The sequence below is a fragment of the Papaver somniferum genome, chromosome 9 (genome assembly GCF_003573695.1).
Source record: "Papaver somniferum cultivar HN1 chromosome 9, ASM357369v1, whole genome shotgun sequence".
Classification (NCBI taxonomy): Eukaryota; Viridiplantae; Streptophyta; class Magnoliopsida; order Ranunculales; family Papaveraceae; genus Papaver; species Papaver somniferum.
Window position 1 is genome coordinate 60481034 of NC_039366.1, and position 13583 is coordinate 60494616.

Sequence of the window (13583 nt, forward strand, 5' to 3'; positions counted from 1 at the left end):
ATTTCATGGATGTTTATTTTGTTACAGATATGGAAGCATTTTGTAATGAGGAAGACAAGAAAGGAAGGAACAATCTCAATTAGAGGATTTTGTGGCTCATTTCTAAGATTTCGTCTTACATATTTAGTGTTTAAAGTCGTTTATTGAATTCAATAACAACCAATTAATAGATAAACAAAAAAATTATTATAAATGAATATTAAAGCAATACATATCTTTTTTGTATATTTTTTTCCTGATGTGTAACTGTGCCATATGCATGTGTAACTAGTGGATACACATGTCATATGCGTGTGTAACTTCTTATTACACATGCCATGTGTAACTTTGGGATACACATGCCATATGCATGTGTAACTTCTAGTTACACACTTTTGAATACATAATAATTTTTATGCATGTTTAACTTCCGGATACACTTGCAATATGCATGTGGTCGGAGGTGGTGGTGGTGGTGGTCGGTGGCGGGGGTAGTTGGTCGGTGGTGGTTGTCAGCGGTGGTCGAAGGTGGTCGGTGGCGGTGGTGGTCAGAGGTGGCTGGTGGTGGCGGTGGTCGGAGGCAGTGGTGGTCAGAGGCGGTTGGTGGCGGTGGTGGTCGGAGGTAATTGGTGGTGGTAGGAGGCGGTGGTGGTCGTAGGTGGCTGGTGACGGTGGTTGTCGGAGGTGGTTGGCGGTGGCTGTGGTGGGAATATCATCAAACTATATTTTAACAATTTTGGGCCTAAATTTAAATTTTATTTAATAACTCGGGGCCTAGATTTAAAAGGATACGAATGTCCTTTAATAATTCGGGGTCTAGATTTAAACTTCTTTTAATTAAGAGCCTCATATTATGGTTTATCCATGGGTCGGGCCTGAGCCTAATTTTCCCTCTATTTTTTCTGTTCTTTTCTCTATTGAGGTTTTGGCCTAGTCCCCCGTTCTTTTTTCTTAGCTTTTTCTTCAATAATCTCCCTGTAAATTTTTGATAAAAATTGGATAATTTTTTTATTTTATTATTTTAATTATTTTTTGCCAACTCCATAAGACTAGAGTTGCCCTTAGTAAAGAGGCATATGCTTTGAGCAAATATATGAGTAATTACCAAAAGTGGATAATCACTGGTTGATCAGTGTAGACAAATGATTTTAGTAATGTAAGCATCTTGTTACCATTTATAACCTTTGAATTTTTAAGCCATACTTTTGGTGCAGAATTCTTTGTTGAACTTTACAAGGACTGATTGATTATGATTGAATAACATTTAAGTTTATCCGAACTATTTAATCAAAGAAAATGATGTTGACTTGAAATGGGGATCATTTCTGTTACCAATAGAAGAAAACAACCAAATGGTTTTGGGGCAGGACACCTATCCGAATTTGATATTCGCCTACAAGTCCCATGATGGGGGGCTCATCTTTTTGTTACATCATATAGATCTGCCACACACACATATGACATATGTAGATCTTTTTCTAGAACTGTTTTTCAAAACAAGCAACCTATACTGTTCTGTCACAATAATCCATCATAACCAAAAAAGAACTAGTAATGTTTTAGCATGGTGAATTATGCGTGAACACTAATCTTATTGAAATTTAACGGCCTATGAAAAATACAACACATTGTTTTCTTTTTTCTTTGTCCAGTGTTAAAGTCTTACAACTCTACCATCATCCCTACTTTTATCATAACAAGAAAACTTCAATATTTTCCAAACTTGGAGCACTGCTTATTGCTTAACGTGATGATCCTTCAAACTTATACTATTTCCTTCTCCACTTACTTTTAATCAAAAGCTGCAATCTATCTGTATGGCAGATGCTTAAGTTACCAACACTCCTAACATATAAAACTACCAATACGTGAATATCAAGCAACTAATCATTTGCCCTTTAAAACATAAATCATTCCACCTATTCCTAAACCTTTCTCTCTACTCTGCAATCTGCACTAGTACTAGTGTACTACCAAACATGGACAACAAAACTGATAACACCCCAACTAGAATAACAAAAACCAACTTCCTGCTTTGGATTTCAGCTTTTTCTGTTGCCCTCGTCTCCATTTTTCTTGCTCTTAGCACGACTAGTTCCTCCCCTAGTCAAACTGATTTTAGTACTAGTAGTGGTTCTTTGAAAGTAGCTCTGATTGACACAGTGCATGACTTTGCTTCATTCTTATGGGACATTCCCTACAGACTATCCAGAGGTCACCACCACCATCATCATCATCATAAGAGGCATAGATGTAACAAAAACAAATGGGTTTCCAAACTAATTTCCGAATATAAAGTGTCGAAAGTCCTGACTGTTGATCAGAAAAGATGTGGCAACTTTCGAAGCATACAAAAAGCTGTTGATGCCGTTCCTGATCACAGTTCTACTTGGATCTTAATCATAATCGATTCAGGCATTTATAGGTCAGTAAATTCTAATCTAACCTTGTTATGTGTTTCTCCAATAATTCAAGTTCCTTAATCTTACATATTATACGGTAGGGAGAAGGTGGTGGTAAATAGCAACAAGAAAAACTTGATAATCCAAGGTCAGGGTTATCGAAAAACATTTATCACTTGGAACGATACAGCAAAATCCACTGGTGGGACAATTTACAGCTCTTCAGTTTCCATTCTGGCTCCCAATTTCAGAACTTACAACGTTAGTTTCAAGGTATGTAGTTGATTAAATTTTCATGAATTCCGACCTTTCTTCGTTCATGCAATTATGTCAAAATATATACTCGTAAATAAGTTGGGACTTTTCTTCTTTCAAATTTTGTATCGGGGATTTGAAACAGAATACAGCTCCTGCACCATCACCTGGTTCGGCTGGAGCTCAAGCATTGGCAATTAGAATATCCGGTGACCAAGCTGCATTTTATGGTTGTGGGTTTTATGGTGCCCAAAACACTCTACACGATGACCAGGGAAAGCATTATTTCAGAGAATGTTTCATTGAAGGCTCGATAGATTTCATCTTTGGTAATGCTAGATCATACTACCTGGTAATAAACTAAAAGCCCTTCTCATCATCCCATGATAAGGTTCTAATTGCTCAAATTTTACAAGACTTTACATTCCATGTATTTATTTGAAAATGGTTTTTGACGTGGACAGGATTGCACGATACACTCTATAGCTAACCAAGTGTCCGAGGGTTCAAGTGGAGCAATTACAGCTCATGGAAGGCAGTCGCTGAATGAGATATCAGGGTTTTCCTTTGTGAACTGTATTATACGCGGGACTGGGAAAGTATGGCTCGGCCGAGCTTGGGGTCCCTATGCCACTGTCGTCTTCTCAAGGACGTATATGTCCGATGTGGTGGCTCCAGATGGTTGGAACGATATGAATGATCCCTCTAGAGACTCGTATGTGGATGATCCAAATTTTACCTTCAATTGTTTTATCTTTTATATTTCAATTTGATCAAAACCGATTTCGTTAACTTATAAGTAAGAAAGATATTTCATTGTTTCTCTGTTGCATGTGTTTTGCAGGACAGTGTTCTTTGGTGAATATGAATGTATCGGACCAGGAGCCAATAACTCATTCAGAGCTTCATTCAGCAAACAACTGGGTCATTTCAAAGCAGCACAATATATGGATATTTCCTACATACAGGGAAACAAGTGGCTTCTTCCAAACGACCAAACTGACTGATGCCGGTTTTTGTAGAGACCAAAGTTCGATATCTAATTTATGAGCTAGTGAGTATACCTGGGGCCATTTTATTTGGCTTCCCCGAAATGATTGTCTTTATATAATCAATCTACCAAATACGAGGACAAAGATCATACGAATTATACCCATTTTATTATGAACTCGGAAGGAAAACATTTGCGTAAATTGGATCTTATGTGTATAAACTGTGATAATAAAGGTTAAAAAGATATTTGATGAGGGAAAAACTCTAGTTTGGCTCTTACTGTTTGTGACGAACAGCATGTAGCTTGGGTTGAGTGTTCATTATGAGCAGCATAGAGGTGCATGTACCTACTCATAATATATTTGAGATAATAAATAAGTGAAGCCGATGTTTAAATGGATAAAAATTTAAAAATAGTTAGGATGTAAACAGTTTCATCCTACCCATTTTCAAATACTTTTTTTTATTTTAATTTACATCAGGATGCATCCAGTTTCATCCTTGCTATTTTTTTGGTGTCCATTTCACCCATACAAATTTTTACTCGTCCATTTGAACCATGTTTTAAATATATTTGGACAAATGACCCATTTTCCGTTATTAATAAAATCCAAACAATAATGAATTTGAAGCAAATTTCTGACTTGTTGTTCTTATAGTTACTTATTAAGGGTATCAACGGCTATCAGACCTATGTTACCGAGAACCAAGCTAGAACCGGTTGATTCGTTTCCTATATTCGTTTCCTATATTAGCTGGTATAGTACCCAGTGAGTACCCGCCGGATAAATGTTGATCTTTAGCCATAATACATCCAAAAATATCTAATTTGACATCAAATTCACTTTATTACTCATCTCTTTTACATTTAGTTACTAGGAATATCTCGTGTGATGACAGCACTGCATGAGACTGAACCGCGTGGAGTTTCAGTAAACGTCTAATAAAAATGAAAAAGAGTAATTCTAACATTTATTTAAGGAAAATGCTAGAAAACTAGCTACTTCCTCGCTAATTGCACGCCTTCTTGCCTGGCAAATAGATGTGGCAAGCAGATGTGGATTAATGGCATCACACGTCACTACATGGGAGAGAGGAACAACTGAAAATGTACCTTTAAAGTGAAATTGTTTGCTTTTTTTTTTCCTTCTCTAGCAGTCTCTTTCCGTTGGTTTGTTTCTGTAGCGTCTCGGATGAAATCAATTTGTAGAAATTAACGTTTACTTCCATTTGAGTTGGGTTTAGACAATCTAGTCCTGTCTTCTCAAGCCTGATATTAGGAGATCCAAATTTACCTAATTCTAGACGAGTCGGTCCATTTTCGAACGATTCAGTCCAAAATGGATTTTTTGTACGACAAATATGCCCAATTAACAACTAAACCTGGTGCTTCTTCGTCATTTCTTTTCTTCCATTTCATATATGAAGAAGAAATTTTGGGTAATTCTCATGGCAGAGAGATAAAGGGGAGACTTCGTCTTGAGTGTTTTGAAACTAAAGATTCATTTTCTTCAGGTTAGTGTTTGATCTTTGATTAGAGTGTTTTTATCTATTTTTCTTTTCTTCTTCGATTTTGTTTTTCATATCCGGATCTTTTATCGATTTTTATTTATTTTTGTTTGTCTTTTGGTTACTATTATTAATTTGGTCTTCGATTGGTTTCTTGTTTTCTATTTTTATGATTAATTTGTTTTTTGCCTATTATTTTCGATTTAATTTCTTTTTTAGGTTTTAGATTTTGAGAGATCTGCGATTTGTTTTGGATTTCTTTTATTTTAAGCTTAATTTGAAGAAACGGATGATATATCTAGCCTTTTTTTTGTTTTTCAGGCTCAACTTGAAGAACAATTTTTTGAATAGATTTCGCATGATTCTAATTTGTTTTATGATTTAGACTCAATTAATAGAAGTTTATTTTGATTGGAAGGATTTGAAGGTTGTATAATTTCATTAAATAAGATATTAAATCACATTTTTTACTATGTAACTATTTGATTTGGGAACGATAAATTTTGAAAAGAACATGTATAAATTTCTCTTTGTGTTCATGTAGTTTCTCTTTCTTCAAGTAGTGCTTGATTAGGCTAGATTGCACAATTCTTCAAGTAGTGCTTAATTAGGCTACTTTAAGTAGTGATTAATTAGGCAATATTGAATATTCCATCTTGAATTGTGTTTGTAACGTATTGAGCTATCTTGGATAATCTAATAGTCACCAAATATATGAACCTAATTTTTTATTATATAATTAAACTCCTTATGATATTTTGTTGATAACTCTGTGTAGGCTAGAGGATGTTGGTTATGCCGTTTAGAGCGGGGGTTCTTGAACTTCTTTGTCATAGAGATAAGGTACTGTTATCATTTTTATAGTCTTTGTCCATTTGGAAGCAATGCATAACTGATGCCTCAACTTGTACCAGGAAAAAAAAGACGACTCACTTAGCTATATAATTTGGAAAATCTGAGATCAGTTTGTTAACTTGATGTAGAATATTATCAACTTAATAGGCAATCTTTTGTTAGTGGATGTGGTGGTGGCATGATAGAGTTTGGATAGTGGCATAAGGACACTGTTTAATATGGGAAATTTAGTGAGAACGAGTGTTTGGAGTGATGCTTAGTTTGTGTTTGAAGTAGGTAAGTACTGCTTAGTATCGGTACTCCACGAAGGAGTATTTGGGGGTGATGTTGGGTACTTGTACGTGTATTTGCTGATGTAGTAAATTTTATGAGATAAATTGTATAAGAACATAATGAAAGGACACAAAAAAGTTCTAATAGGTAAGTACATATGTTTGTGAAACATGGATGCACTAGTTTATGCAAATCATAAAAATCATATGAAAATATTCAATAACATGGATGTGTTGATGGTGTTGGGATGGTGGGTTGAAGAGTGCATGCTTTACATCGAACTGATGCACTTAAAAAATGATGTTGATGGGGTGGTTCCCAGATTTTTCTTTCTTGAATCTTTCTTAATTCATTATGTTCATATTGTTGAGTTTAGACTTATGTTTATTCACTGTAAAATCATGGTTAGGTGAACGAAAGAAAGGCTATCGACGAATTGCTATTGTTAGGACAGAGGGTTGCGAAGCTTGAACGTTTACGGTATGCGGATTATTAAAAATAATTCAAATGAGTTTTTTGTTCATGTTAAAATAAATATTCTATCCAGTTTTTTGGTATAATTAGGCCGCTTGAATCACACGATAATAAGATTACTTATAGCAAATGTTCTTCATTCAAGACGGTGAATGGAAATCTCCCACTACAAATTTCAGACGATTCAGACGCAATGAATGTAAGTACTACCACCTGAAAAAAGAAAAGAAAAAAATAACATATGTAGTAAATATGACTAGTAGTAGAATTTTATTGTTTTGTATTACGAATCTCTGGTGTGTGTGCACATTCTAAGAGCTTATATGTTGTAGGCGGCTTTGTTGAAGATGTCCCATCATCCAAGAAGATTCTTGCTACACTAAGGACTGGTAGTGATAAATAAAGGTAGATTTTTTTTCTTTTTTTTCCCTAACATTATAGCCCATTTTACCAACTGTAATAGCATAGATTCTTAATTTCAGTAGGTAGTAAATTGATATCTAATTTAATAAATTTTATCTTAGACTTAAATTCACATATTCATCCCTCATTTGGTTATATATATATAGGTCTTGGATACACGTGCGGACAACATTTGTACAACTATATACACATGTTGATTGTTAATGTGTACATAGTTGTACACCAATGATTGTTAATGTGTACGTAGTTGTACACATGTTGATTGTTAAGTATTTTCCAACTTGAGTGTATGCATAATGATTTTGGAGTCTTACACTTCCCATATACCTACCTTATGCTAGTTGTTGACTGTTCCTGATAGGAAATGTATTGCTTTCACATGCTAATAGGGGAAGCAAAGATGGTGATATGATTGTAGTTGAAGTAAAGACATGGTGATCAACCACATGAGTAATAGAATTCATCTTGGTACCTTTGTTGCATCACATGAGTTTTTTTCCCAACAAAAGGTAAATAATATGAAATATATTTGCGCAAGGGAAGTAGCATTTTTTCATTGTATGTCAGGGATTAAAGGACCTCTAGCTTTGGTTTGTTGAAAGTGTGGTTCAATTTATAAGTGTACATTGTTGTACACATGTGATAGAGCTTACATGTGTACATATTAGTACACCTATAATACAAGTGTACATTGTTGTACACGAGTGACAAAAATTACATGTGTATAAAATAGCCCACACTGGACTCTTAATCAAATTTTAGTAAACAATTATTTTTCATTTCTGGGTCTGGACTTTTGGTCTTTATGATTTTGTATAAATCAGTGATTCTCTAAAATGACTAGTCGATGAATTCTCATCTTACAGACGAAGCATTTATTGGAATGTCAAAGCGGTCTTACATGGAGGTGGTAATGAACGGTTTAAACTCCAACGACTTGGTTGATGTTGGTCCAATCTCTGCATTAGTGTTTCAATTTCAGGTATGTAAGAGTGTTTGCATATTCAGTTTCTTTTGTTTGGTTAGGATCGACTAACAATGGAAATAAGAGACGTGAGAGTAGTTGATATTGACCTTTTTGGAAATCCTCCTATTGGGGTGGTACTTTCTCATCCCGAAGATCTGCAAGCAGTTACTAAACTGAAAAATTGAAATTGCCTTAATTTTTCTTGGTTTATATTATTATTCTTGGATTTTGTTAGATTTTTGTAGACGTGTACAAAGTTGTACTCAAGTGTGTTATGCCATGGATGAAAATAGATCTAGCATGTTTTGTGTGAGCGTGGATGTTAAACTTGTTAGATTTGTAGACGTGTACATTAATTGTACACCGATGCATCATGCCATGGACACAAGACCTGTTTTGTAGTTTTCAATGTCGGATTTGTGCCATTTCTGTAGGTGTGTACATACTTGTACACTGATGTATTATGTCATACTTGTATGCATGTATATGTGCACATGTTGTTTAATGTGTACATAGTTATACACATTTCGATTCTTAATGTGTACATAATTGTACACTTGTTGATTCTTAATGTGCACGTAATTGTACACACTTGATCTTTGACGTTCACATGATTGCACACCTGTTGATTTTTAATAAGCACACATGTTAATAAATAAATGTGATTAAATAAGGAAGACAACATCATTTTTCAACATTTTTGATTAACATATATCTTGCAAATTTTCAATGATAGCTTTAGCTCAAGAATGAAGTATTTTAAGATCTCTTTGGTACTTGAAGTATAAACATAATCTTGCATGTTCAAATTGAAATCTTATTGCAATGCTAAGGTAAAACAATGTCTTGATCTTCGTAAGATTTCTGTAGGGGCATGATACATAATAGCTTGAGTTTAGTTACAACTTTTTCATTTCATATCACCTTTGGCATATTTATAGCTTTATATGTTCTCAGTTCTTGTTAGTTGTCGTTCTTTCCCCGAAAAGTGTTCACTCTTTATCCAACATGTGTAGATAGTTTTACATATGTTTATTGTTAATGTGTACATAGTTGTGCACATGTTGATTCTTTTTGAAGCTGACCATAGTTTTTGAATTATGAAGCCCTTGACCTGACTTTTGTGATTACGGTCGAAAATTGGACTTCAATATCATACATTGGGGGTGACTTATGGGAGGATATAACCTGATCAATCTCGTTTTGTATATGTTTCTTTTCGATGAAAATTACAAAGAACATCTTGACGACATATATGTAACTGCAGTTTTTCTTTATTCTCTACTTTTTTTGTTATCTTTACAAAGTGGTGCCTACTTTTTTGTTTAATTTTCACATTTTTCTGCAGACGCCTAGGTGCTGATAAAATTTACAATGTTTTCAACAATCAACTTCCTGCAGTTTTGAAAAAATTGAAATTTGATAAGCAACTCGCGATGGAGAATGTATGAAAGATAATTAATGAAGCAGATGATTACCAATCACATCTTATCGCCCCTGAACAAGGATATCGCTGTCTCATTGAATCTTTGTTAATTACTATTAGAGGCCATGCAGAGGTAGCAGTTGATGGGTAGGCATTATTTTAACTCACTGCCTATATCACAAACATAGTTGTACACACTAGTGTAAATTAACATTTAAAAATGAAAGAGCTTTCCGAATATATAAAGTTTGTGAATTTTGGATGAACGGTTCAAAAGATAAATTGGTTTTTAATTATTTTTATATTATTTAAAGTTGCTGACATCATCATGAGTCACTTTGGACTAAATTGTAAATAAGGAAGATTATTTGTGTTTTTTCATATTTTAAATAACTTTTGGATTAATTTGTACCTGGTTGACTGAGCCTGAACTAAATTATACTTTTTGACGCGTTTTTAGACTAAACCGTATTTTTCCCAATCAATTTTGGTTGAATTGCTGACAGTTGATGGATCTTATAGCTAATTATTTAATTTATCTCTTTTAAGGATTTGAGATTTTCAAACTTGATCTTGGACTTCAGTTTCAGGGATGTAATATTCATTGGGTTTCTTTGAAAACCACAGCAAAAAGAACCCAAAGCAGATCCGGCTATGGGTTTATGAACTGAGAGTTGTTTGAGCACTATTATTCTACGGGGTGAGAATTTAGTTTACAGAAGTGATGATGACTATTAGGATTAATTATATACTAGGATTAATTATATACGTTCTTTTCTCCTAATTTCAATTTCCTTGGTTTCATACTTGCGCGGCCTATTATTATTGAATCAATCCTGTTAAAGGGGCGGCATGTTCCATTGGAGTGGCGGCAAGGATGATGGTAATGTCCCTCTTATTAGTTAGGGGATGTCTTATAGTGGGTGTAAATTGACCAGATTACCCTACTCCTATTTTTAACCTAATGGAATCAGAAAAACCAAAACAGTTTTTTTGATTTTTTTCATCTTCTCTTCTCCTCTCTTCTCCTCCTCCATTAAAATTGAATTTTTCGTCGTACTCGATTAATCAGCGATTTGAAAAATTGATAATCGTTGATTGAAAACTATATTTCCAAAAGACCCAGTTAGAGTTTTGTTTATTGTGTCTGATTTAAGTTAGTTTTGTATCAAAAATTAGGGTTTTGGATCAAAATTGAAATTGAAATTTCTGTTTTGCATGTGAGTTACGGTTGGTAATAACTCCAATTGGAACCGTAACTATAGATTTGGTTGGTGTTACGGTTCATTTAACTCAAATACCAACCGTAAGTTCTTGATTTTGAGATAAAATATTCAGTTACGAATTTTTTTTCCAACCGTAAATTACTTACGGTTGGTCTCGTTACTTAAGTTATGAACCGTAAGTCGTCCTGGATGTTTCATTTTCTTTTTACGTACGGTTTGTAATTGCATCACTGCTACCAACCGTATTTGAGTTACGACTTGTAACTCAAATAACCTTACCAACCGTAGGTTAATTACGGTTGATCTCGATTCATTAGTTATCAACCGTAATTTGTTACGGTTGCTATATGTTGTCATTCTACCAACCGTAACTGGTATTACGATTGGGTTTTCCCAAATTGAACCAGTTACGGTTGGTATTCGATACTTTTGGAACCGTAACTGAGAGTTACAGTTTGGTAACGAGCTAAATTCCAACCGTAAATTCTTCTGAAATTTTAAAAGTTTCGATTTTTTTACGTACTTTAGATAATTTTGAGCGACAAAAAGCTAATGGGAACTAATTTAGAGATTCACTCATCTTAAATTTGTCACTGGAATCACTCATTTTGGTTGAGTGAATCAAAATCTAGGATTTCACAAAAATGTCTTTTTTCTTCTCCTCACAACTTTTTTTTTCAACTCTAAAAATCTGATTTTAGAGTTATTATAAGTGAAAATTAATTATCAACACTAATCTTGATTATCATCACTAATCTTGATTATTAATAATAAAGGTTAATTGGTCATTTTCATATTTTTTTTATAAAGGGTGGCATGAATTACCATGTAATGACCTTTTTTGTCTTATCAGGTTGCCGCCCCTCTAATAGATCATGCCGCCCCTTTAACAGGATTGTATTGAAGATAGATACTTACATATATTGTTGGCATAAATTAATCTCGAATGCTCTCAACTTCCGCCATGAGCTTTACAGGAATCACCATTGCAGTTAACTCCATCATCATTATAGCTAAGAACGTATTCTACCCTATGGAATATATTTTCGTTAAATCATTAGGCCCGGATAGTCGGATACCATTGAAACATTGTTACTAATTCTGGGATACCATTGAAACGAAACAAAGAGGTGCATCAATTATTGTTTATGTTCCAACTTCCATTATTATACATCTGTCTTCAGCTAGCAGTCCTACTCCTACATGCGGCTATAAAATTTCGAACTTCTGTGAGTTACTATATATGAACTTTATAGTTGATATTCGTATAGAAATGTGCATGCTAACGGCGTACTGCACCATACATTGTCAACTATTTTTAAGGCTGTGGAGTGTAGACCATGGAGTCTAGAAGATTGTCCGCACCACACATCAGACGCGATCATGCCGGATATATGCACTTCCATGTGACAACGAAGACACTTTTCTTTCTGAATTCTTTTTCCTTGGATTTTGACTAATTTTAAACGAATGCAGAATAGAGCATGTTGTAAACACGTTCTTTTGGAGTTGTTTTCCGGGTTTCATGTGGTGATAAAAAGAAGAAGCAAAAATACGCATGTCAAACGGTAAAATCCATTAATTAAGAATTCAATGAAAAAGTAGCAACAGGAAGTCAGGAAATACATTCAATAAGAATGATTTTTTTGGGTACCATGGTTTTATTTTGGGTAAAGGCATTAGAAGTAATTTTAGGTCACTCCATATCTAGTTATTTATTTAATACCTAATCTATCTTCTTAATTAATTTTAGGTTATGATTAGTGAATGATTTAGTTAAAAACAATTAGTGAGATTAAAAGATGGGTTTATTATTAGTTGAGTAGAATTATTGAGAGAGTAGAGTTAGAGAGGATGAAGGAGAAAAACATGGAAAATAAAAAAAAAATCCAATTCACTAAGTTTGAGTATTCAAATGATGAAAACTCATCTGATTCTTCATCTCCATCCTCTCCTAGAATATTTGTTAATCTTCAAAATGATCCGGATTTGAACTGGATTTTGAACAGTTCAGTTACTTTATATGAAGAACAAGTAACCGAACTCATCTGAAGTTGTAGTTCGGTTACTTGTTCCAAACACGCAGGTTACCGAACTCTCAAATAATAGAATTTCTAGGAGTTACAGCGTTATGTTCGGTTGGTTCTCAACTAACCGAACTTTGGTGTACAAAGTTCGGTAGGTTCGCAAACTGCATGCACTTTTGATCTAACCGAACTTTACGTAATACAAGAGTATATAAGTTTACAAAGTTCGGTTAGACTGGATTTGTTTTTTTTTCGGTTCTAAGGGTGGAGTTCGGTTACTTTGTAATTTTAAATTTTTTTGCGAAACAACCTGATGTTTTTTCAAAAGTTGTTGTAGATAATGGTAAAAAGGGTTCTTTTCGAACTTGTGAAGGTAACTCTTTTTTTTAAGATTTAAACAAATAAATAAATGAAGGAAATTAATAGGAATGTCAAGATTTTAGAAAGAATAAGGCTCAGGATTCACTATTACTTCAAGTTGATTGGTTATAAATAATATTTCAGAAATTATTATTAAGCTCTTTTTCTTATTAAATCACTTTTTAATTTAAAAGGTGTCCAAATATTAAGTTGTAATCCTTAAGCATGATTTATCAAAGAATTATTCTAAGCATAAAACATCAAACTGATTCACAACTAATTAAGAAAACCATTTTATCCCTTTTTTTTATATTTATCCAAGTGAATTAAATAAAGTAAATAATTAAAGAAATTATAAATAAAAATATTACCAATCAAACATGAGTGAATAGATCCTCCATTGCCTCAATCACC

General features: G+C 33.9%; 1 protein-coding gene and 1 long non-coding RNA gene across 4 annotated transcripts; both read left to right on the forward strand.

Annotated features, from left to right (window-relative positions):
* Window positions 1-1863: 1863 nt before the first annotated feature.
* On the forward strand, window positions 1864-4040 carry LOC113314271 (putative pectinesterase 14). 2 transcript variants are annotated; one of them, XM_026563061.1, is made up of 5 exons: window positions 1864-2404; window positions 2483-2654; window positions 2782-2988; window positions 3101-3351; window positions 3481-4040. In XM_026563061.1, exons 1-5 carry the CDS (start codon window positions 1959-1961, stop codon window positions 3641-3643), a joined length of 1239 nt encoding a protein of 412 aa, XP_026418846.1. In that variant the 5' UTR covers window positions 1864-1958; the 3' UTR covers window positions 3644-4040. The 2 variants fall into 2 exon arrangements, with proteins under 2 accessions (XP_026418846.1, XP_026418844.1); XM_026563059.1 differs by having other exon boundaries at window positions 1918-2404; window positions 3486-3621.
* A 1006-nt stretch (window positions 4041-5046) lies between these two features.
* LOC113309155 lies at window positions 5047-9818 on the forward strand. Of its 2 annotated transcripts, none has more exons than XR_003340375.1 (7): window positions 5047-5144; window positions 5917-5981; window positions 6676-6746; window positions 6831-6939; window positions 7073-7145; window positions 8030-8145; window positions 9479-9818. It is a non-coding gene; the product is annotated as an uncharacterized LOC113309155 (long non-coding RNA). The 2 variants fall into 2 exon arrangements; XR_003340376.1 differs by having other exon boundaries at window positions 9532-9818.
* The last annotated feature ends 3765 nt before the right edge of the window (window positions 9819-13583 follow it).